General features: G+C 35.0%; 1 protein-coding gene across 1 annotated transcript; it reads right to left on the reverse strand.

Moving 5' to 3' along the window:
* Window positions 1-21,112: 21,112 nt before the first annotated feature.
* Window positions 21,113-26,050, reverse strand: LOC128198572 (uncharacterized). The gene is made up of 2 exons (XM_052884677.1): window positions 25,815-26,050; window positions 21,113-25,734 (listed from the first exon to the last, which is right to left on the reverse strand). The coding sequence occupies exon 2, from the start codon at window positions 25,662-25,664 to the stop codon at window positions 24,573-24,575; it is 1,092 nt and encodes a 363-aa protein (XP_052740637.1). The 5' UTR covers window positions 25,665-25,734; window positions 25,815-26,050; the 3' UTR covers window positions 21,113-24,572.
* Window positions 26,051-26,459: the final 409 nt, after the last annotated feature.

Raw genomic sequence — 26,459 nt, forward strand, 5'->3', positions numbered from 1 at the left:
CGGCAACGGGAGATCATCACAAGTTTCTGCCAGCACGTGACCCGAATGTGAACACCCTGTATAGTACCAAGACAAAGGCGCCGTGTAAACTAAGCTTATTGTTCTGTCGAATTAAGCTCAGCTTTCGAAATAGTTTTAAAATGTTTTGTTTTTCCTTTACTTTAGGTTTTTTATACTTGTACGCAGTTTTTTCCTGCGTGTTTTTTTACAATATTTTAACTTTTTCAGAGATTTCGTTTTATATTATAAGTATAGCTTAGCTTGTAATTTGATTCTTTAATTTGGAAAATTCCTTTTCTTATAAGTAATTGATTATTAAATATGAATTTGCAGCAATATGTGGATAATATATAGCCTTCCTCGATAAATGGGCTATCTAAAACTGAAAGAATTTTCCAAATCGGACCATTAGTTCCTGAGATTAGCACGTTCAAGTAAACAAACAACCTCTTCAGCTTTATAATATTAGTATAGATTTCTTATTAATGATAATAAATATCGGTAACTCAGTACTAATTATAATTATACCTCGCAAACGAAGCGAAATACGATGTATCAGGGGTCAAGTCATGTTTTCGAGTCACTGACCGCCCCTAAACCTCCTATGTAGCATACACGTATATAGAGAGACCATAGACTAAGACGCCGAAACGTTTCAATGATCTTGTTAGCATTGAGATAAGATGAATGGGTCACCGCATCGGAGCGTGCGATCAATAAACGGACACTGTTTAACTATTAGATCGGTATAGTGGTATATTGGATCGGTATCTCCTATCGTGCAGATCAAATTCATTGCTGAAGACGATAATTTATTACAAGTGCAAAGCATCTGATATATTTTTTTTCGATTGGGTTTATTTTAAAATAGCTTCCTACCAAAACATGGACTGAATAACCGTACCTTACATGGTAATGCACAAGTCATATATTTTTGGTACAGTTATGGCAGTAGGTTTCAAGGGTGCGTTTCCTCAGCTTCTACGGGATATCATGAGAAATGATGTCTCCAGTCGCCAACTTCGTGGCATACAGACCCTTTAGTTTGATTTAGGATATTGTTTAAAATGTAATATAACTGAGATTGTTCTAAGCTATTTAAAACTATTTTTATTATTTTTAACTATTAATTTCTGATTTTTTCAAATAGCTAACTAAAGTCATGAGTGACGAGGAAATTTCAATATTTTGAACATTTTTTTTATTAATTTCATCATCATCATCATCAGCCGATTGATGTCCACTGCTGGACATAGGCCTCTTGCATGGACTTCCAAGCACGACGGTCTCGAGCCTCCCTGCAACCCGCTTTATATCCTCGGTCCACCTATTGAGGGATCGACCAACACTGTGCTTTCCGGTGCGGGGTCGCCATTCCAGCACCTTAGGATACTAACGACCATCGGCTCTTCTAACTATGTGACCTGTCCATTGCCACTCCACGAATTAAAGTCACTGACATAGCTCAGCGGGTCGCGAAACCCGCTGAGCTATGTCAGTGACTTTAATTCGTCTACGGATCTCCTCATTCCTGATTCGATCACGCAGAGAAATTCGCATAGCTTGCTCCATCGCCCGTTGGGTAACTTTGAGCCTTCTAATAATCTGTAGGTCATCACTGGTAACACGCCAGTTGATTTATTAATTTGCTGACAAAACACAGGCTAACAATATAATTATGCATTAGACCATTTCTGTACTATAATTAAAACAATAATAATTTTATTTAATTTTAATATTTTGTTATTTAATTTCATAATCTTTCATAGCATTTTGCCGCAATACGGATCGTTCTTTTCAATTTTTCAAAGTTCCGTTATACCTACAAGCTCATATTGATATTGTTCGTCTCATGAATTGGGGGCGACGGAGTGGTGAAAAATTGCAACGGGTACCGGTTGTGCCGAACAACCAATGTTAATATAGCGGAGACCATTTATATTCCACAAGTTATAACGACAACTCGCTGGAACGTTCTTAAATATACAAATAATAGCGGACGCCCGCGACTTCGTCCGCGTGGAATTCAGTTATTCACAAATCCCGCGGGAACCATGGATTTTTCTGAGATGAAAAGTAGTCTATGTGTTAATCCAGAGTAAAATCTATTTCCAATCATCCAAATTGCTTCTGTAGCCGCAGCGTAAAAGAGGAGCAGACATACTTACACACTTACACACAAACTTTTGCCTTTATAAAATTTGTGTGATCTGATGTGATAGTGTGATAAATTCGTTTATTGCATGTCCTTAAGTACGTGAATGCTAAGATTCTATAGCTCTGCGGTTAATGAGACATAAGACTGATAATCCTAAAATCTTGATTATTGACTGTTGCTTTCTGAGCTCCACTTAGAACGAATATGCATATTATACCTTCATTAACTGTACATCATCGTATTCAGAAAGGTTTGCAAAGATTTACAAGTAAACAAAACGATAGCAATTAATAAAAATAACCAATATCAATAGGCAGAAAATAATATTACGTGGGTCATCGATCGTAGGTAGACGGCATAATTAAGGGAAGAACATAATTAAGGGGACAAGAAAACAGTCAAATATTTTTTTCAAAGTCACGTCCACTCACAGTATGCGCTTGTTGCGTACTAAGATTAAATGTGCGCCTGCTCCTATTAAAGTATTGACATAACACTGTGCGTTCTTTAATATAGAGCGGCCCATCTAATGATTTATATCGATGACGTGGGTAAATAGACCCATTTTGCTAATACCTACCAATAACACCTACACAACTCAATTTGACGGATTGCTGTATTTTCTGATGTTCTGGGTATACATACTTGTATTTTCATTTTTTTTCCGATTGTGTAAATACCGTAGGCTCCGTAAGGGACCTCAGCGGCGAACCGGGGGGTGTGGGCGAGCGCAGAAGCATCGCCTGATGGGACGCGAAGGCAGAAGCAGAGTAGATGGGCGCAACGATTCTCTAACTATATACTGTTGTCTGTAACTCAGGATGTTACTCAAGATACAACATCCTTGGTATTCAAGCATTAATGTTAATAATCGGGACTTGTTAAAGCTGTCGTTCGTCGAAGCACTGTACCTACACCAAAACCTTCCAATTTTCGAACATCAGCGCTCATAACTCGCTACTGTTCGTTTCAAGTAGGTAGAATGGTGCGGGTGAAAGTTCGTTTCATTTTTGAAGGTTTGCCGCGATTCACGATGATAGTACGTATTATGAACGTTATACAAGCGACTGTCACCGTACCCATGCTATCTGAAAAACACTTTAGTGCGAGTTTCTATCTCTCTCTGTCTAACACGATACTGTAGAATGAGAAAGAGATTAATTCGAAACTCGCATTTGTGAGTTAAAGAAAACATCATTACAGAATAGTATTACTGATACTGAAAATTTCTTGAGTGAAATAAAAGGTTTAACATAATTTAGACAACATGTTTTAAAGGAAAAGATGTTGGTTAAAAAAGAAAAACTCAAGTTCATGTAAGTCGATTCATTTTGTACGGCATTGGGGATAGGCTGGACAGGTTAATAAATTGCCACGATTGCTCGCTACTTGATCCGCGAGTAACAATGTGAAATAAAGGGGAATATCCCCTACTTTGAGGGATTAGGGATATGGGGATCGCAAATATCTTACCTTAAATGTAGTCATAAATAATGCAACACGTTTCGCTGAGTCCCTTTTTTTATTTATAGCCGGTTTGCGCTTGACCTAAATCTCGAATGTCAAAATTTGCAAAACGAAATTGGCCATGTACCTTTTTTATTATTATTTACAAGTTAGCCCTTGACTACAATCTCACCTGATTGTAAGTGATGATGCAGTCTAAGATGAAATCGGGCTAACTTGTTAGGAGGAGGATGAAAATCCACACCCCTTTCGGTTTCTACACGACATCGTACCGGAACGCTAAATCACTTGACGGTACGTCTTTGTCGGTAGGGTGGCCACGGCCGAAGCCTCCCACCAGCCAGACCTGGATCAATTCTTGTAAATCCACCGTGCATACCATTGCGCCACGGAGGCCGTCGATTTATAACTTATTCCCGAGTAAATCTGCGTGGACCAGATAGTATTTCATAAATATGACGCAGATATTATTAGGCTTCAAAAGCTGACTAGCGACGGCCATGATTCGCTAGATTAAGCGCGTAATCTCTGCGGGAACATGAAACGGACCGTTCTATCGCATAATACACACAAAATCATCGGTTCAAAAGCTTAACTAATTAATATCATAGACTACGAAATGTGAATAAAAGGTACATACATGAAAGGTATTATAAGATTATTAGTTTTTGAATAGGAAACTATGAAAGTATAACCTATAGATACGTAACTGATTTGTAAAACACAGGCAAGTTCTTAATCACATTCGGATTAAAATAGCCAGTGTTTTTATTGAGAAAGAAAAAAAAGGAATCTTAAGCTAACTATACAAATCATGCTCACGTGGAATGGTAGCAAGAATAGTGGCTGCATTTCCGCGCTGGACAGCAAGGCTGATCCTTTGCGCAAAAATGAGCCAGCTCTTTTTTCTGACACTTCGTTTTTACTCTTTTTAGCCATGACTTCCAAATAGGGGTATGGATCTTAGACCAACAAACCTGCTCCAATGATGATTGGCGGGTATATAATGATTAACTCTATAATGATCATTATTAAACATGAATGTCCGTCATCATTATCACGGTCTAAAGTGCATAACACCTCTCATGGTCTGAGATTTTTTACTGAAACTTGGAAGAATTAAATGCTCAATATTTGTTAGCCCGATACTGGGCTTCTAGCCATGTTACACATAGATTCTCTTTCTACGAACGCTAACGTTTCTAACAACTAAAACAAATATGGGAATTACAAATCCGATTGATAAGTTGAACACCTGACCTGTCGATAACGGATGTCATCACCATACAATTATTAGTTTTCCAATAACCTCGTGACTTAAACCCATCAATCAACCCATATTTGGCTTACTATTGAGCTCGAGTCTCCTCTCACAATGAGAGGAGTTAGGCCAATAGCCACGCTGGCCTAATGCGTATTGGCAGACTTCACACACGCAGAGAATCAAGGAAATTCTCTGGTATGTAGGTTTCCTCACGACGTTTTACTTCACCGCTTGAGACACGTGATATTTAACTTCTTAAAATGCACAGAAAAAGTTGGAAGTGCATACCCAACCCAAGGTTAGGATCTCTGCCTATGATGCGTTTACTTACAAGATAATGTATTCAACGTATGGGATATACTGTGCTCATACATTAGGGTATATGACTTAACATGGTTCACAAACAATGGCTTGTACTAAGCCCGATAAGTATCACAGTACAAAGGCACTATTATCAGAACAGACAAATCAGAACGTAAACCAGAGTCGAGCCTATAAATAGAGGTCCATTTAGTAGAGTGGTCGACAAACTTTAAACCTAGTTGCTTCTATTTACCAAAGACCCGAAATCCGGCCATTGGTTATCAACGCAATGCCCTGTGTAATTCGAACAGACGTAGTAGCTTTTAATGGGACCAAATCATTGGAAACTGGCGGTCCTCTATTAAGCTCCGCGCTTCGATACAACCCCTATACAAATATACCAATTTAGGTCACTGATAATGAGTACGCACTAGTGTTTGCTTTGATAGATATTATTAATTTGTGATAAACCTTGATTAATTTATAGTATCAATATAATATAGGTTTCCTACTTGATTAATTTATGGTATGATTGTGACATATTCTATTGGAATGCAATATAGACTACAAGCCCTTGAACAAAAATTACCTGTGAAATGAACCAACGTGAATAACGCTTAGAAAGCTGTTACTATATCAGAAAATAACTCTAAGCACTATGCCGTCATTTCTTAACGGTAAAGTGGTGAGTACTGTAATTCACATGTAATTTTTGTTCAAGGGCTTGTAGTCTAGTAGGTATACATCGCCTGGGCAGCGTTCGGAAACTCCGTGACGCTCAGAAATTTTTATTGCCAGAATCAAGAATTTTCGTAAATAACAGAGTTGAGCGTCGCATCAAGATGAATCTACTGACGGAAAATAAACTTGATAGTTATTAATTGTAAAAATGTTCCACAGATCCTGGCTATTGTATATTTTAGCTTGTCCTGTTTTTTTCCTGAGCACACCTCCTCACAATTACGTACAAAACAGTAAATACGTAGGTAAGTTGTAATATGCCTATTTTTTTCAATCTTGCATTATTTGGTAGTAAGAGACGCCGACTCAGCTCAGCAGGAAAAATTGTGTCAATTTTCATTTTGTCCCAAAGAAGGCGGTAATAGAAAGCTGCGTAGGTAAATTCCGAAAGTAACAAGAAAATTTTATATTTTCCTACTTACCTCTAAATTATTTGCTGTTCTTGCAAGAAACTTAATTCGGTTTATTTCAACGTGCCTTACTAAAATCTTAAATTGTATTAGGTTCTCATTATCTACGAGTTCGTTTGATAGACAGTTAAGTTTTCATTCTAAAAGTAATGGTACGATTTACATAACTTTATTTAATGTTAAAATATTTAACAGACCTAATTTATGTCGCACAACTAATTAAAAATCAAGATAAATCAATGACCTCACCGCTTAATTTACAATTACTGATAAATAACCTAAATATATTTATTCTTGTGATCGTAGTTAAAGTAAGTTAAGTTATTTTCAGTTAATTGTTCATAACTTTTGCAATTTTTGCGAGCGGCTCTTCAATTTTTTCAAAACTACCTACATGCGATTCCGAATCAGCCATATTTTTAGGAGACGGAGAAAAAGTTTTGACCTAAATGGCTTAAATTGACAAGGCTATTCTGTTTTTATATTTCAATTCAGATTCAATACCCAGTTATCGTTTTTTACAAAGTCAGTGCTCGAATGAAAATATTTAAAAATAAAATTAATTAATTTAATACTAAAACTCATAAATAAATTACAAAAATCTTTTAAAAATATTTTTTGTTCTAATAAATTAAAAAAAAAAATCGTAACTTCATATTGCAAGTATCCATAATTTAAAAGTAGAGTGCACATCCCTAGACACAGTCGTAAAATTTTATTATTTTTCGAAGAACCAATGGCAGCTCGTCTCCAGGCGCCATCTTTTTCGGAATTTGATTTCATAGAATATAGTCCAAAATACGCGTCCGTCTATAGGTAATCCGTGGTGTTATACTTGCCGGAAAGTTCGTTGTTGCTAGTGGTGCCGTTGTAGTAGGCGAGATTGTTGTCAATAACTGTTTTGTTGTAGGCGGTGATAGCGTTGTTGATATTGTTGTAGTTGCTGTTGGCAAGTCATTGTTTCCGTGCACGTAATATTTTGTAGCACCTATAAAGTAAGTAAAACAAACAGGTTTTATAGTAATTTTACTTTAGTAAAAATAAAGCTAAAAGTAATGTAAAATACTTGTAGTACGAGATCCGTATACTCAACTGTTATTTATTTGGAATAAGGAATAAATGATAGAAAAATTAACAGGCAACCTATTAGCAATATGTTTAATATTGTTGCCTGTTAAAATTGCGACTGGATAGATAGATAGGAGCGATCTATCAACGCACAGCCCACTGGACGGATCGGGCTGTAATTTGGCATGCAGGTAGATGTTATGACGTAGGCATCTGCTAAAAAAGTATTTTGATCAATTCTACCTCCAAGGGGATAAAATACGGGATGAAATTTTTGTCAATTATGCGGCGATTTGACTGAAATTTGTAATGGAAATAGATTCCACTCTATATTAACACACAGGATACTTTTCATCACGGAAAAATTCCCCTTGGAATTTGTGAAAAACTGAATTCCAATCGCGGGCGTCCGCTAGTTATAATATAATCGACACTAGCCTATGTGTTAATACTGAGTAAAATCTATTTTAATGTCAGCCAAATCGCCGCATAATTAACAAAATTTCATACAAACTTTCATCCTCTATTTTATTCCCTTGGAGGTAGAATTGATCAAAATCCTTTTTTAGCGAATGCCTACGTCATAACATCGACCTGCATGCCAAATTTCAGCCCGATCCGTCCAGTGGTTTGGGCTGTGCGTTGATAGATCACTATGTCAGTCAGTCTTATCTATCTATCCAGTGGCAATTTTAACAGGCAACCTATTTGCAATATGTATAATAATATGTGAATTTTTCTTTAATTTATTCCTTCCTACGTCATAACATCTATTTGCCGTTCCATCCAGTGGTTTGGGCTGTGCGTTAGTAGATCACTATGTCAGTCAGTCACCTTTGAGTTTTACCTATATATTTAGATTTACATTTGTGAAAATTAGTATATGTTTATAAATGTAGTTATAGTTTTTAAAAGGATCTTACCCGGTGGTGAAGAGGCTGCATTGGCTGCTGCAATGCACTTCATTCCTTGAAGGATTTCAACTTGAAATATGAATATAAGTTCGAAGTTTTGTACGTAAGCTTCGATTACGATCTGAGTAATAAAATATTTAGGTATTTTAATTAAAAATAATATCGTGCAAAATGTGTTCGTATATTTCTAATAAGAATAATTTTAAACCTTGTAGAGATCTCTGAGATCGTAAATAATTAAGGGTTAAAATTGTAATTAAAGTAATAATATAAATAAATAAGAGTGAATATATATATTTTTTTTATATTCTTTACAAGTTAGCCCTTGACTACAATAATCACCTGATGGTAAGTGATGATGCAATCTAAGTTAGAAGCGGGTTAACTTGTAAGGAGGAGGATGAAAATCCACAGCCCCTTCGGTTTCTACACGACATCGTACCGGAACGCTAAATCGCTTGGCGGTGCGTCTTTGTCGGTAGGGTGGTAACTAGCCACGGCCATAGCCTCCCACCAGCCAGACCTAGACCAATTAAGAAAACCTCAACCGGCCCAGCTGGGGATCGAACCCAGGACCTCCGTTTTGTAAATCCACCGCGCATACCACTGCGCCACGGAGGTCGTCAAATCTATTATTTATGGAAGTACCTATTATTTATGTAAGTACCTGGAATTCATCTGCAAATGGGTGAAACCTCGAGACAGAATTAAAAAATTCCGATGATACTGCGTCAGCTTCTATTTCAAACATAATATAATTTCTTCTATCCTCTTCGTTTAACCTGAATAATTTGGACACACCAAGCGATTTTGGTACTTGGTAGACTCTGAGTAGAGCGCTATAAACAATAAGTAAGTATTAGAACTGCCACTGTCGTGACTGTTATTCATATTAATTGAATGAGATTTAAATACCCCTCTTGTTCACAGATTTCTATTTATATGTTTAAAAATGATAATTGTGAAGTAGTTTTATTAGATATATGTAGATGAGAGGCATGGTATTCTGGCCTCCGTGGCGCAGTGGTATGCGCGATGGATTTATAAGACGGAGGTCCTGGGTTCAATCCCCGGCTGGGCAGATTGAGATTTTCTTAATTTGTCCAGGTCTGGCTGGTGAGAGGCTTCGGCCGTGGCTAGTTACCACCCTACCGGCAAAGACGTACCGCCAAGCGATTTAGCGTTTCGGTACGATGCCGTGTAGAAGTGTGTGTGTGGATTTTCATCCTCCTCCTACCAAGTTAGCCCGCTTCCATCTTAGACTGCATCATCATATCAGGTGAGATTGTAGTCAAGGGTTAACTTGTAAAGAATAAAAAAAAAGGATTTCTATGTATATGTTTAAAATGATAATTGTGAAGTAGTTTTATTAGATATATGTGGATGAGAGGCATGGATGGTATTTTTCAATTTACAATCTTGAAACCACTCTGGGGCTATTGTGGGACTTCCTTTAACGGACGAATGATTTACGAATTATTAACGTTTTTTTTATGAGTACGGCAAAATGCTCATAGCGCGCCCACTCTAGGGTTAACTTGTACAACTTACTGTGTTTCTATCGCGTATGTCAAGGATAAACAGCTATCCTCCACGAAATCATTGTCGTAAAAGGGAGAGATCAAGCGAGCTGTCGACGACACGTCGTCAGTTATTGCATGAGCGTAAATTTCTCTACCTGGAAATACGTTATGATATACTGAGTTTTTCTTTCATTTATTTATTTATTTATTTATTTTAATTTGGACACCAACAAATTACAATTAAATACAAATACATATATTAAAAAGAACTAAAATAATAGAGGTATAATTGTAAATCTACTTATATGTAGTCACAACATGCTTATTTTAACTATTATTAATTTAACAAATTAAAGAAAAAACAAAACCAAGAAAATAACAGATAATAGAAAGAAATAACAGAAAAGGAAAAGAAACCAAGAATAAAAATTATTACAACACACAGAAATAAAAATAATAATTCAAAAACTAAAAATGGAAATACTAATATTAATGTGATGTTATTAAACCGAGTATCTATCTATAATATGTTACTGGTAATCTGAATATTTGGTATTTTATACATTGCCTAGTCAATGTATAAAATACTGAAGGTGTTCTGGGAATGTATGAAATATTTTTTTAATAACTGCTCTGGGCCATTTCATCATAAAATGACTTACCATAAAATATCCATTCATTACCATCATTCCAATCATTCCACCAACCGCACAATGTATAGTAGAAGTCGCAGTTAAAAGGTGCTGAAATCAATTAAAAGGATGATCAGGTTTGATGAAAACATTTTACACCAACAGTGCGGTGGTAAAAATCTTAAACAAAAATGTAGTTTTGGCAACTGGAATGACTTTAGAATAATATTTATTAATGTAATATATTAATTAACATTAATAATAATAACCCAGTTCTAGCCCATGATAGTATAAAAACATTGTTTCTAGCCACAGAACAATACAGAATAAAATAAACGAAATAGAATAAAACTAAAGCTAACTTTTTCTCATGATTCTAGTTACTCGTATAAAACTATATTTAATTTTACAAATAACAAAGTATACACAAATCCTACTAATATTATAAACGCGAAAGTTTGTACGGATAAATGTTTGATGTTTATTATTCTTCAAAGTCGCTACTGCTAAAGCGATTTGGCTGAAATTTAAAATGGATATAGATTTTATTCTGGAATAACACATAGGCTAATACATAGGTTTAATCCTGAAAAAACCACTGAAAGGAGATCTGCGAATTCCTGATGATTTTGATGGTATGAATGTTTGTAACTCTTTCACGACTCGGTTACTGAACCGAATCATCTGAAATTGAAGTAGAGATAGGTTATAGTCTGGATTACACATAGGCTACTTTTTATACCGGAAAAAGCCATAGCTCCCGAGGGATTTGTGAAAAACTAAATTCCACGCGGACGATGTCGCGGGCGTCCGCTATTTAACAATATTACAAAAAAAAATAACTTGATATCTACAAATCATGTATTTAGTTTAAGTGTTTTGCTATCATCCATTCCATTGATTGGAACTCCTTTTTGGGTAAATGTCTCCTCCAGCTTTTTCCCGACCTCTGTCTTTAGCTTTCCTTATCCATTTGTCTGCTGCTATCGCTTGTATATCCTCTATCCACCATTTCTTGGGTCATCCTTTTTTCCTTTTTCACTATGGTCCTTCCCATACAGCCATAGATATGACGGAGGAGATTCGGAGGGGGTATGAAGATGAAAAATGTTTTTTAAGGATGACTGTTAAAATCAGTTGGTTTCGCCAAACACGCTTCAATGTATTTACCGACATTTTGGTGGTACTAGAAGTATTGCTTCAACTCACCTAGGGCATTACTGGAGCCTAAAATATATAACAGTAATAAACACGGAGCAAACATATTGAATTCTATGTCACGCAAAATATATTATTATTCGTTTAAAATATTGAAATTAATTGATTATTAACGACCATGTTATAGTTATAATAATAATTCAGATTCAGAAGTTCCCAGTTTATTTATATTCCTTATCTGTATATTGTTCGGAAAATACCTATACCGTTAAATAGGTTGAAGTTGTCTGTTTGTGTTTTTGGAGATTTTTTCACTATAAAGCTATATCTTCTTAATCCTTCTCTAGACCTTCTTAATCGCACAATCCGTTTTTAGTGGACGTCTACTACCTACGAACTACCTCCCTACCAAATTTCAACTTTATACGTCAAGCGGTTTTTGAGATATCGTGATATCGGCCTTTCGCATTTATATATTATGAAACATGTACCTACGAAGGTTATAAGTCCCGGCAAGTTTGTTGGAACCAAAATGGCAGTCATCTACGCAGCCAGCCAATGCATTAACATTGACGTATGTTAGCAACCTAATGTAAGTAACATCAAATCAATAAAACCCTTTTTTTGTATCCCGTAAAGCCAAACTCACAATGTCAACTGCAGGCTAATTCAATATCTTTGACGTATGGTACATATAGTTCGTACCTATATGTACCATACGTCATTGAGATTATATGTAACAAATGTCATCCGGTGCCTACTAGATATCACAGTAGGTAGTTGACATTTCTTAATAATTTAGTAAGCTTTCGGAGCGTTATCGTTTGTAAAAAAAAAGAGAATGACGTGTCACGTGACTAAGGCCTCAGTAGATCTAGAGATTACCCGCTACAATAACACAAACATTGCCTCTTTATCAAATAGTATAGATTGAAAATAACGGCCTTATCATACTAGCGGATAACCAGCGGTTGCAAAGCGGAGCGGACGCGCAGCGAATGCGTCGCGAACACGTCGCGGCTGTCGCAGACGTCGCGGAGGCGTCGCGGATTCGTAACGTTTTCGTCGCGGTTTTGTTGCGGATTAACGACGTACTTATATACATTCAGTCAGTAAGTGGATTCTGACGAGGAAACACTGCTGTTTTGTTTATTAAAAAATTAAAAAAAAACAGATTTCTGGCTAAAATACTATTGTTTAAATTGTTTGTATTTTTCTTTCCAAACCAACAAATCATCGCAAGTTAATTTTTCGTCGACTAGTTAATAATTTTAGTTCGTTATGATGATGGGCCTGATTTGAAAAGATCGTAAATTTTGCGTACGATTTTGATTACTCGATCGTACCATCGTACTAGAGCCAAAAAAGTCGTACAAATACGATTTAAATCGTACGTTTGACAACTTTGGGACGGACTGGCGTTTGTACGTGGTAGTAAGTACAATATTGTGCGTCCGCAACGAATTCGCTGCAAATGCGCGGCGTGTCCCGCTCGCAAAAAACGCTCGCAATCCGCTAGTGTGATAGCTCTGTAATAATACGTCTGACGTGGTGACACAAGCGAAGCTGTTGACAAATTATTATAGTGTAGAAGTACAAATATAGTCTCTTACTTAACCTATGACTGATAAAGTTATAAAAATATATATTCATTAAATATAGGTATATCAGTTTATTGGAATTCCTGATTATATAAAGGTTTTCCCGTAAATTCCAAAGGAATTCCAAATTCATAGCTGTTATGTAGATTGAATAACTGCGGTCATTGATTTACTATAATTAAAACATTTTATTACACACACAATACTAAAACACAAACTAATTTAAACTTAATTAAAAATTATAAATTTAAAAGTTTAAAAGTGGGGGTATTTGAACAGAATATAGAAACTAAAGTCAACGCTTGGGTGTTTGCTTAACTTAATCGGATCTGTTTGACAGCAAATTCATTTCATTATTGTTGTCAAACTGACAGTTTTCTTACGTATTTGATATTTATTTGACGTAGACAATGATGTTAAATACTGTTAGATGTGTTATTATATCGTGAAAAATGAGGCGCTCAAAAAAAAAATTTCTACATCTCAATTATAAATGTTAGTTTTGGTCAACAACAATTATTTGTTTAAATAATGTTATTTAAACATAAAATACCTAAATATCGTCTACAATATCGAGTTGTGTGTTCAGGAATTGTAAAAACTATATATACAAAAATAAATAATAGAATTAAAGACAAAATTGTGTGCGCTCAGTTTTGTAGCCTATTATTCGGATCACTTTTTGCGATGATTTGGTAGGGACGTAAACGATCTATTGTATAAATTTTTATTAGACGTAGATATATTTTTGGAGAAAAATAAATATCTTACAGATATTTCACTAAACGGAGTTCTCAAACGGATCCAATCAAGTTACACAAGTTTTTCATTCATAACTCACAAATCATGAGGAAGATAACAACCTCCTTACATCGAGAAAGACGAACGAAGAGTTATTTCCCTCTACATACCCGTTTCAATATGGTTCCAGAATAAACATGCAAATATGGATCATTCGTCCATTGCCACCCTTAGCATAAGAGTTGCACTCTCTCTCTCGTCGTTTTCGAGTATCGAAATTGTTATGTCAGCGTAAAACAAACCTACACACTTTGTTTTAAAGTTTCAATTCGATCGCATTGCTATTGAAGTGTAAACTAACTAAAGCTTGACTAGCTAGAACTTGTTACAAAATATTTGTATGTAAGCTATCCGCAGAACTCTTCAGAACTTTAAGTAGATGAGAACGGACATACTATATGTTTAAGGAATTCCTACCCACAGTTTGAACCAATAAATAGATGGTTCCATTTCGCACCACAGACTTGGATATTCCTAAATACCTTAAGCAGATCAATAACAAGCACATTTGCTGATAATTTTCTCAAGTTTTGTAACTGTTAACAACCGCCTATTCGATCGAAAAACATATTTTTATAATCTATCTAATACTCTGATGGCAGTTTTAACAATTCTGATTGTTACTTTTGAAAATCATTAATAAGTCAAGTGACGTAACCATAAGCAGAAAAATGTCCAAATTAAAATTATTCAATTTCACGTTGGACACTCCTGGCTAAATATATGTCGACGCGAGTAAGTCATTCGATAGGTCGGTTCGTGTCGTCATGATTTGAATTTGAAGTTTTTTCTGCTTATGGTGACGTCATTTGAGTTAAAACGAAGTGTTCCATGAGTTAGGTGGGGAGGGAGTGGTAAACCGCTCGGGCGGCCTAGCTCATTCTGGTTGTGACGTTAGATCCGTCCACACCTTTTGATATTATATATTCCTTCATAGATTATTTTCGTATAGGCGCTGAGAATGACTTGAGTGGAGAAGGGGAGTGTTAACAAGTTTTAAAAGGCGCCTTTATTCCTTCGGTCACAAGTCCGCTTAAGGTTATTGTTATTTTTATTCTTTACAAGTTAGCCCTTGACTACAACCACGCCTGGTGGTAAGTGATGAGAGAAGCGGACTAACTTGTTAGGAAGAGGATGGAGGAAGAAATCCACACACCTTTCGATTTCTACACAACATCGTACTGGAACGCTAAATCGCTTGGCAGTACGTCTTTGTCGGTAGGGTGGTAACTGAAGCCTCCCACCAGTCATGCTCTGCCACTCGAGGATTTATTGGTAACATTCTTAGTGGGTATTGATAAACCAAATGGGTTCCATTCAATAATCTTGTTTTGCTCTTTAAATCTACTTCTTATGTCAACCCGTTCCCAACATCATGTTCATGATTTAAAACAACTTACAGACCTCAAATATTACACTCATTGCGGAATATTTACTAAATATATATGTAGGTAGGTATATACATATAACTCGTACAAAATAGACTTCTATTAGTAACTTTACGTATAAAAAAATAATCAATAAGTGTATTTAACAGGTGCTACAGAAAGGTATATAAAGTTACGATACTCAATAAGGGCTCTACGTTTCCGAGAGTACAAATCTCTCGCTAAGGGTATAGAGGACTTGTCGCCTGCAATATGCCGGATTGAAAAATAATATCCCATGTTTACTCTCACATGTCACGTCATGTTGTTTGCTTTACCCTAGTTCACTCTGTGCCGGAATCCATCACGGGCGGACTTAGGGGTATTTTCAATGACAATTTTATACTATAGATCGGTTCCCTACAAAATCACCGCAAAAAGTGATCCGAATAATTGAGCTACAACACTGAGTGCACACATGCACAATTTTGTCTTTAATAGGGATCATGACACTTTTTTCAAATTGTACATAAATTAAGAGTATGCTAATAGTAAAGCAATTTTGTAAAAGGAACAGGTTAACTGCGATCATTACTTTCGGAGCTACAGGGATTTAAACGGTCAGATTTGCGGCGCTGCCGCGGATCCCTGAAAAGCGCTCCATACAAAATGGCACAAACTAATGACGTCGTAGGCAATGATCGTTAGATTTGTATGTGCGTTCAAACAAAATTACTAATATCTTTGTTATTTGTGCGTTTATGTTTATAGTTCACATATTAAAAAATGTGACATTTAATGTAAGCAAGCTAAAACTGTATGAATTTTCTTCTAATTACGATAAAATATTTTTAATAGATTTTGAAAATTTTATAATCTCATTTATTTTGCAAATATCCAGACAATATTCGCTTTTTATGTATAATTTTTTTAACATTGACCCTATTTACTCGAATGTATCATAAAAATCAATATATCCAAACCTAGTCATCATCCCCATTCCATTATATATTTATGTATATATAGTTTTTACACTTCCTGAACACACAACTCGACATTGTAGACGATATTTAGGTATTATTTGTTTAAATAACGTTCGTTGTTGACCACAACATTGAGTTGTGTATAAATTTCCTCTTTTGAGCGCCTAATTTTTCATGGGCTAGTAACAAATCTAACAGTATTTAATATCATTGGGTATTTTTGTAACCGAATGCGAAAGCCGAGTCATGATGACTACGTAAGCTGGAGTGATATTGCTGTGTGTTTTTTAAAAGCCAGCCTTAAGCCAGCTTTCATCAGTCAGTGTTGTCACTTAACATCAAATGAGATCGTATTCAAAGACTACTTTATTCTAGCCTATTAATATTATAAACGCAAAAGTTTGTATGTATGTATGTTTTTTTGGATTTTTGTTACTCTTTAACGCCGCTACTACTAAAGCGATTTGGCTGAATTTGGAATGAAAATAGATTTTACTCTGGATTAACACTTAGGCTACTTTTTATCCCGAAAAAATCCATGGATCCCTGAGATTTGCGCAAACCTGATGATTTTGATGGTATGAATATTTGTGACTCTTTCAGGCCTCGGTTACTGAACTGAATCACCTGAGATTTGAAGTAGAGATAGATCTGGATTAACACATAGGATACTTTTCATCCCGGAAAAATCCATGGTTCCTGCGAGAGATTGCGAAACTGAATTCCACACGGACGAAGTCGCAGGCGTCCGCTAGTCATTCAATAAAAAATAAAATTGCTAGCATGCAGAAAGAAAATACAATAGTAAATGGGAAATTAAATACTGATTCTTTTTCCTAGACATTTTCAGTACAAATTTTCAGTTGGGAGTTGGAAACTTGGTGGTGATAGATACACTCGCGTGCCTCGGAGAGCACGTTAAGCCGTCGATTTCAGTCATTAACTTCAACATCTGATAGAGATAAAGTAATACATTATCGCGCTAAGTCCGCCAACTCGCATTAGAGCAGCATGGTGATTCAAAGCTCTATATCCGTCGCCTATAAGGAAGTGGGCTATACTTATAATAAAACTGTAACAGGTAAAATTCTGTACATTGAAGATATTTTGAAAATTTTAGTTGGAGGGCATAATATAATCGATTAATCGATACTGAAGCCAAAAAGGAGTGAAATAGAGGTTGAAAGCGTTTCCACGCAAGCGAAGTCGCGGGCGTCAGCTAGTTTTAATACTAAAAATAAATCACATTCACCCATCCAAATATGAGCTTGAGTTAAAGTTGCTCATACTCAACTCATAACTAGGCCGCGTCAGCTATTGACGCTTCTCTCACTGATAATAATAACTTTAAGGAAACCTACTTTAAAGTCCGGATAAACTCTCACAAACTTATAACTGACTTTTGCATTTTCCTAAGAGATTTTTCTCGGCTGAAATTAGATTTTCGATTCTTGAAATCCATTTCTATTTTACAGTACGCCTTTGTGAGTTTAAAAAATTGAGATATTTTTTTTTTCTAATACTTTTATACATATGTATAGTCAGATGCAATCTTTATGACGTATCCGAACATCGTGCGTTAAGCTGCGCAGTACAAGATTTTAGGTATCACCCGTTACGCAGTGACGAGGCGGCAGGGCACCTCGCACGCATTTCTGTATGACCTACGAATAGGGTCACCCACATCTTATTTCGGAGATGCCATAAAAATTGCATCCGACTATACCTATTGTTATGTTCGAAGATTTGAAATGAAACACTTGATGACTCGTATGAGACTTTATTCCACTCCTTAATCCGAGCATCAATACACGTGTCTTCCAAACGTACGCAATTCGTTATCCAAAATCGTAGCCGAGTTTACTATCGTTCACTTGTATCGCTGGTATCACTTGATGTTACTCCACTTCGTTCCGAAGTTAAACTGCTCCGAGCGTCACGTCCGTCGCGTATTTTTTTACCTGTGAAAATGATTCTAGACCATTCTGGGAATGCCTCCACGGGTGTGAATTCCACGAAATTCGACAAAAACAATAACAAAAGATTGTAAGCAACTAAGATGGTAAACAACTATATGGGTGAGTGATGGGTATGTTATGAGCCTTATGTCTGTAGTAATAGGGTTCTCCGTAACACTATACGGACTTGCAGCAGTGAGCAAGCACGTTATTTTACTACTGATATGGAGTTACTCTTGATTCCCATTGTGCAAAGAAACTACAACACCTATTAACTTAAATCATGGTTACGTTAAAAATTACTAAAATAAACCTATTATAGGACTCAAAAGTGATTACAAATATAAGAAAACTAATGTCGAACAAAGGTTATGATTCACAACACTTGTCAGGACAACTTAATTAACAAATCAAACTGTAACCAAAATAAGACCCTAGAATGGCAGAGAATGACCTTGAGTGGAGTCACGCACTTGTGAACAACTACAGTTGTGTGTAGGGTTAAAGGTACCTTTGACTGTTAACAAACACTCCCCTTTTCCACTCAAGTCACTCTCCCCGCCTATCCCAAGTAACCCATAAAGAATTACACAACAAGAGATGTGGACGGCTCGAACGCCACGTGCACACTGAAGCCAACACGAGATCGAGCGACGTCATATCCATCACAGACTACTATTTCCAACACTAAACGGCGATAACGAACCTACTTAAAATATCACAGCTGTCAGTTCTAAACACACCTTTAATATACGCTGCCTAAAAACAGGTTGACACACTGATATAAACACAAAGGAATAAAAATAAAACAAGAGAACATGCTACACTGCTACACGACCAATAGGTAAATATTCTGGCTGTAACGTACAAAGTTTCGTCGTAAAAATGAAAATAAAATGACTCCACGTGAATTTGACCAAAACAGCTGGAGGACGTTGCTTCAGGCTGTATTCATATAAACTACGAGTTTTTATTTATTTTCTTTATTCCCTACGCTCTGAAATACAGAATTTTGGACTATGAACGATACAATAATATTGGAGATGTAGAACTTTTTTAGTACATTTAGACAATAATTTTATTGGTACTAGTATCTATTGAATTTTATGATGTACTAGCTGACGCGGCGCGGTTTCACCCGCGTGGTTTCCGTTCCCGTAGGAATATGGGGATAATATATAGCCTATAGCCTTCCTCGATAAATGGGCTATCTAACACTAAAAGAATTTTTCAAATCGGTTCAGTAGTTCCTGAGATTAGCGCGTTCAATCAAACAAACAAACAAACAAACTCTTCAGCTTTATAATATTAGTATAGATTCAAGTGATTAATTTATTTTATTATTTACGAGTGATCGCCCGCAACTCTATGAACCATGGAATCCATAGATTTTTTCGAGATGAAAATGTGTGTTTTTATTAAATTTATATTTTTACTAGCGGACGCCCGCGACTTTGTCCACGAGGCAGTCAATGTAAACTTTCAACCCCTATGTCACCACTTTAGGGATTGAATTTAAATTATTCTGGAAATTCATTATATTTCGCATTTTTTCATAATTTATGAACATATATTTTTGTACGGAATTTATACGTAATAGAATAATAAACAGGTACCCACACTTACACACAAAAGGGATTGCCCATCCCCGACCCAGACCCATCCTAACTTAACGTTTTCTTGTTTGTTAAGCAACAGAAAAAAATAATACAAAAAAAAAATACAGCTACAAATGTTACTTCGCCGCTTTGGTACATCGACGAACATTTTGCCTGAGAAGAGTGATGACAAAAATGAAATTTTCTTCAAAAAACATACTTTCATTAAGCCAATTATTTTACCAGATCTATAATTATACATTATATTATCACCCCCATATATTTTTGTACGAGGGTACACCTGCTCCCCTAGCCAAGTGGTACGTCGATTCTCTTACTACGATCGCTGACGCTTCGAAAACTAGAAAGATGTATGGGAATGACATTTGCTATCGATAGGTCACGTGATCTGTCATTTCCATACATTTTTCTAGTTAACGAAGCGTTAGCGATCGTAGAAAGAGAATCGACGTGCCACTTTGCCATTTCGGCTATATAATATTAGTGTGCTTTAAATTGCCTCATTGATCCCATCCATGATTTGTAGTTACGGATGATATGGTTCAGGGTTCAATTCCTGGCTCAGCCCAACAAAAAAAAAGAAAAATTTTCTTGCAAGAAAAATTTCAAGTTTCAAGGATATTGGTGGTGTTGGTATACCCAGTTCCTCAGAGAGCTCTCTACAACCAAATGTTGTATACATAGTCTTTACATAAGTAAGGAATACATTAGGTAGGTACTTGTTCGTTGCGTCGCGCAGTCGGGCATTAAGCAGCCTCCTACCTACAGCCTAGGTCGAACAAGAGAGACTAGTTTCATAAAATATTTGTAAGGATTCTATATGCACGGTAAAATAGGCTTGTACACTGTTTCCGATTTGAAAAAATACGTATAATATTGCAAAAGTTTAATTAGAACTTGATACGGGGAATTAATCATTATCAACCCATAATTGACGGCCGCGTGGCGCAGTGGGTAGTGACCCTGCTTTCTGCATCCAGGGGTTCGATTCCCACAACTGGAAAATATTTGTCTGATGAGCATGAGTGTTTTCCAGTGTCTGTGTGTATTTATACATTATATAAGTATTTATATGTAGTATATAATTGCTATAAATTAAATAGGTATAAGACGATAGTATTATATTAGACAAATGAAACTATGTGTTGCTCTGAAAACAGAATTATTTATTCCTTAGTATTATTACAATGATTAGACTAATACGCAATATTTATGAACACATTAACTCACCTGAAAACAGAAAAACGACATTAAATGTTCCTTATTTGTCTTGGTGTAATTAAATAGTTTCGAAATAAAAAGAAATAACCTCTAACGACCGAAAAACTTTACGCTTTTTTCCCTCTTAAAAGTGACAGATGACATTTGACAAATATAATATAGTGTCATCTGTCAATGTCACTGATCACAGACAGTCGATAGACGCGCCAAATTTAAATAGGGTATACCTACATACATGGTATACCCTTACATCTCCCCCCCTTAGGTAAGTACATTCCCGAAGATCCTCTTCTTCTCCAACATTAATGCTTCAATCCTCACTTTCACCTGGTATGGGGACAGGAACAAGCTTTGTAACATGAAACAGGCTTGACTCTGACCTTCTATGACCTGTATTAATCTTGTACATAGATTCTGATAGTTTTTCTTCAATTTTAAATGGACCAATCCTCACTTCATCCAACTTTCTTCTATTTAGCTTATGACCATTTTCAACATATACCATATCCCCTATTTTAAAATTATAGTTTGTTCTATTTTTATCAAATATCATTTTATTATATTGATGTGACTTAATTGTTCTTTCTAATGCAATTTTCCTGTCTTTAATCCAGTCACCTGATTGTTTTTCTAGTTTAAGTTCATCTGGTATGAGTGAAACGTCAGTGCCATCCAATAGGTATTTTGGTGCAAAACCCGTTATTGAATGTTCCGTATTATTATATTTATCCAAACAATTATGAGCAATAGTCGTCCATGCTTTAGTATTTTGTTTTTCATTTATCTTGCATCTTATTTTATTTACAAGTGTTTGGTTTAGTCTTTCGTTAAGTCCATTAGAAAACGGTGAATTTACTGCAGTGAATATCAGAGCGATTGATTTTTCATTTAAAAACATTTTAAATTCTTTTGAATTAATTCCAGGATGTTGGTCACTAAGCACCATCCTTATTTCACTACAATTAGGTACCTTGTTGACAAGTTTTATAAAATCATTTGCACTCTGTGTCTTTGAGGTTACTATATAACCATATCGAGTGAAATGGTCGACTAAAAGGTGTAAATATCTTTTCGTTGAACGAGTCCCACCAAATCCTCCAATCGTATCTATCGAGACAATTTCAAATGGTTTTGTGGGAGGGCCTAAGCATGACATTAAACCATATTTAGCTTGTCCTCTTGTCTTATTCTTAATACATATTTCACACTTTTTACATAAAGCAGTAATATTTCTAGTTAAATTCTTTGCCGTATAAAACTTTCCTATTTTATTTTGCATTTGTTTTATACCTATATGACACATATTGTCATGTATTAATTTCATAAACTTTATACTGAATTCTTCTGACAGTAGTATTTTTTCTTGGTTTTTTATTCGTTTATAATATATATTATTTTTATATGTTAAATTGTTCTTATATTTTTGAATATTCTCATTTTTCTCTTGATCTGTTAATATATCACTCAAAGATATTAAGTTTATTATTTTTAATTGTTCATGTATATCTTTATTCGCTTCTAATACAGGGTTTCTGCTCAAACAATCTGCCTCTAAGTTTTCTTTTCCTGGTGCATATTTTATTTCAAAGTCATATTGTGATAAATAATAGGATAATTCTCCTAGCTCTTCATCTGTTCTTGATTTTATATTTAAGTTTTCCAATGGTTTGTGGTCGGAATACACTCTGAAATGTTTGCCTATCAACCAGTACTGCCAGTATCTTATTGCTTCTTTAATAGCTAAGCATTCTAAGTATATAGCTTTCTTTTTCTTTTGGGATTCATTTAATTTTTTCGAGAAATATGCTACAGGTTTTTCTTTACCGTTTAACTGGATCTGCTTCAACACAGCTCCAATGCCTTGTAATGATGCATCCGTGTATATGTTTATTGGCAAGTCTTGATCAAAAATTTCCAAAATTGGTTGTGAGCATAGTAGTTGTTTTATCTTCTCAAAGGATTCTTGACATTCTATTGACCAAATGAACTTTTGATTTTTCCTTAGTAGATTATGTAGAGGCTCTAAAATTATTGAACCATTAGGTATGTACTCATGGTAGAAATTTATTTTCCCTAGAAGTTGTCTAATATTTTTCTGATTCTTTGGTGTTGGGAAATCCCTAATTGAAACAAGATTGTCTCTTACTGGTCTTACTGTGTTATCTTGTATTATATGTCCAAGATACTTTACTGAATTTGTTGCAAATCGACATTTTGTAAACTTAAGCCGAAAACCTTCCTTTTGTATTGCTTCTAAAAGCTGTGATAAGTGATTTATGTGGTCTTCATATGATTTTGAAAATAACAAAATATCGTCAATGAAATTTACTGCAAAATCTGTTAATTTGTGTTTTCTAAGTATGTTGCTCAATATTCTTTGGAATATGGCTGGAGAAGTTTTCAAACCGAACGGTAAGCATGTCCATTGGTAATGACCTTCATTAGTAACAAATGCAACTTTCTTTCTATCCTCAATTCGCAAGGGAATAGACCAAAATGCTGAGTTTATATCCAAAGTTGAGAAGTACTTACAATTTCTGGTTTTTGTTACTAAGTCCTCAATCAAAGGAAATGGTTGAGCTTGCGGTATCACCACTTTATTTAACTCTCTGAAATCAATACACAATCTAGTTTTTTTGTTGTCTTCTTTTTTGAAAGCTAAGGTTACTGGTGCTGCAAATGGACTGTATGATTCTTCTATAAGATTTCTTTCAAGCAATTGTCTTACTTGATTTTCTATCTCTAACCTGTCTTGTATTGAACATCTGTACGGTCTTTTACTAAAGTATTTGTCCACAAGTAGATCAATGCGTGCTTCATAATCTTTTACTGTGCCAATATCATACTTATCCTTTGCAAAGCATGATTTATATTTATCAATCAGTTTATTTATTTCTGATTTTTGTTGACTATTTAAATGACTCAAATCCATTGTAAATTCTTGTTCTTTGATATGTTCATTGAAATTCACAGTATTGAATACCTTTTTATATCCATTTTCATTACTATTGTTTACTAAGCATGGTTCGTCAATTGTAGAATTGTCTTTAGATTTCTGTTTGATTTCCAAATTTTCATTCTGGATTAAATTAAACTCTTTTATAATATCAAGTCCAATAAGAAAATCATATTTGAAGTCTTTTCCATCTACAATATAAACCTCAATTTTTTTCTCTTTATTGAATATTTTAATCTTGATTGTTGTTGAACCTTTTGTCTTTTTAACACCATTAATTGTTATTAGGTTTGTATTATTGTATTTTCTTTTTTTCTTCGTTATTCTCAATAATTCAGAATTTATTAATGAAACATTAGAGCCGGAATCATATATGCCCAATATGTCTAGTTTATCCTCTAATGTTAGTTTCACTTTAATTAATGGTGTTAATAATCGTTTTTTGGCTCATTATCATTTAATTCAACATCTAATATGTTGTTATTTACATTCTTACTATAGTGTCTCCTGTTCTCGTGGTTATCAGTTTGTTGTTTAAACCAGCATTTTTCTTCTAAGTGGAAACGGGTACCTTTATTAAGCTTTTCACATAATTTACAAGGCTTAATTTTATCACTCTTTACTTTATTTTCTAAAATATTTCTCTTGAATTTATTGTAATTGTTTTTATTGACTGTTTGTTCATGTTTACCAATTTCATTGAAAAGATTTGCAGTGGATGTTATAGATTCCCTGTTCATTTTGAACATTATATAATCCGGTAGACCCATAACAATAAGATTAATCAATGTCTGTGTGTCAATTTCTTTATTTATTTCTAGTAATAATCTTTCTTTTTTTGTGGCATAATCCAGTAACGAACCTCCTTGAAACTTAAATGTAAATGCATATTTAATTTGTGACCAACCCGGGTTACCATATGTTTCACAGAAATTAGTTTTCCATGTATCCCATCCTGCGTTTATTGAAAATTTTATTAACATACTAGTATACCAATCCAGACACCTACATTCAAGTAAATGCTTTAAAGTCTCGATTTTTTCTGCATCCTTTATTATATCAAAACGTAGACATTCACTCTCAAATTCACCGACCCATTGGTTAACATTTGATGTTTTTCCTGAAAACTTCTCGAGTAAAAATCTTTCTGCTAATTTTCCTAAATTTTTATTTTCATTACCTATCTCTGTATTATTATCTGAAAGCTTCGATTCTTGTGTAATTTCGTTTAAATACTGATCCCCAAATTGTACATTATCACCATCATCCAGGTAAATTGTTCTCAAGTCTTGGGTTAAGGGGATCCATATTTTCCTTGACTGATGTCTCTTTTTTAGAGAATTCTTGATTTTGGTGAAAATATCTGTTGTAGTTATAGCAGTGTGCTTGCTCGCAGGCTTCAAATCGTCGGGAATGTCAAATACATGTCCATCAGGTGTTTCGATTGAAGTTATGCAAATTATATTAGATTTGCTATCCGATGCTGCTAATACTGCAAACGTGAATCGTAACTTTTCCATTTTTCGTCTTCAATAATGTCGTTTTATAAGACGATAGTATTATATTAGACAAATGAAACTATGTGTTGCTCTGAAAACAGAATTATTTATTCCTTAGTATTATTACAATGATTAGACTAATACGCAATATTTATGAACACATTAACTCACCTGAAAACAGAAAAACGACATTAAATGTTCCTTATTTGTCTTGGTGTAATTAAATAGTTTCGAAATAAAAAGAAATAACCTCTAACGACCGAAAAACTTTACGCTTTTTTCCCTCTTAAAAGTGACAGATGACATTTGACAAATATAATATAGTGTCATCTGTCAATGTCACTGATCACAGACAGTCGATAGACGCGCCAAATTTAAATAGGGTATACCTACATACATGGTATACCCTTACATAGGTACACAAGCTACTCTAAATACTTACTTTGGGGCTAGATAGTGATGTGTATTGTTTAAGTATATTTATAAAAAAACAAAAAAAAAAATTGGCTCACTGCTTGGCAGACTTCACACACGCAAAGAATTAAGAAAATTTTCTGGTATGCAGGTTTCCTCACGATGTTTTTTTTTTCCTTTACCGTTTGAGATAGGTACGTTATATTTAATTTCTTAAAATACTCATAACTGAAAAGTTGGAGGTGGATGCCCCAGACCGGATTTGAACCCACACCCTCCGGAATCGGAAGCTAAGGTCATATGTTTGAGGTAAATTTATTTTTAATTATCTATTCGCAATCTAAATATATAAAACTCAAAGGGACGCAAAGCCCAAACCACTGAACGGATCGGGCTGAAATT

Source organism: Bicyclus anynana, chromosome 12, assembly GCF_947172395.1.
Source record: "Bicyclus anynana chromosome 12, ilBicAnyn1.1, whole genome shotgun sequence".
NCBI classification, from domain to species: Eukaryota; Metazoa; Arthropoda; class Insecta; order Lepidoptera; family Nymphalidae; genus Bicyclus; species Bicyclus anynana.

Bases quoted from the DNA above. Each gene is read 5' to 3' on its own strand.
- LOC128198572 (XM_052884677.1), bottom strand. From the start codon at position 25,664: ATGGAAAAGTTACGATTCACGTTTGCAGTATTAGCAGCATCGGATAGC.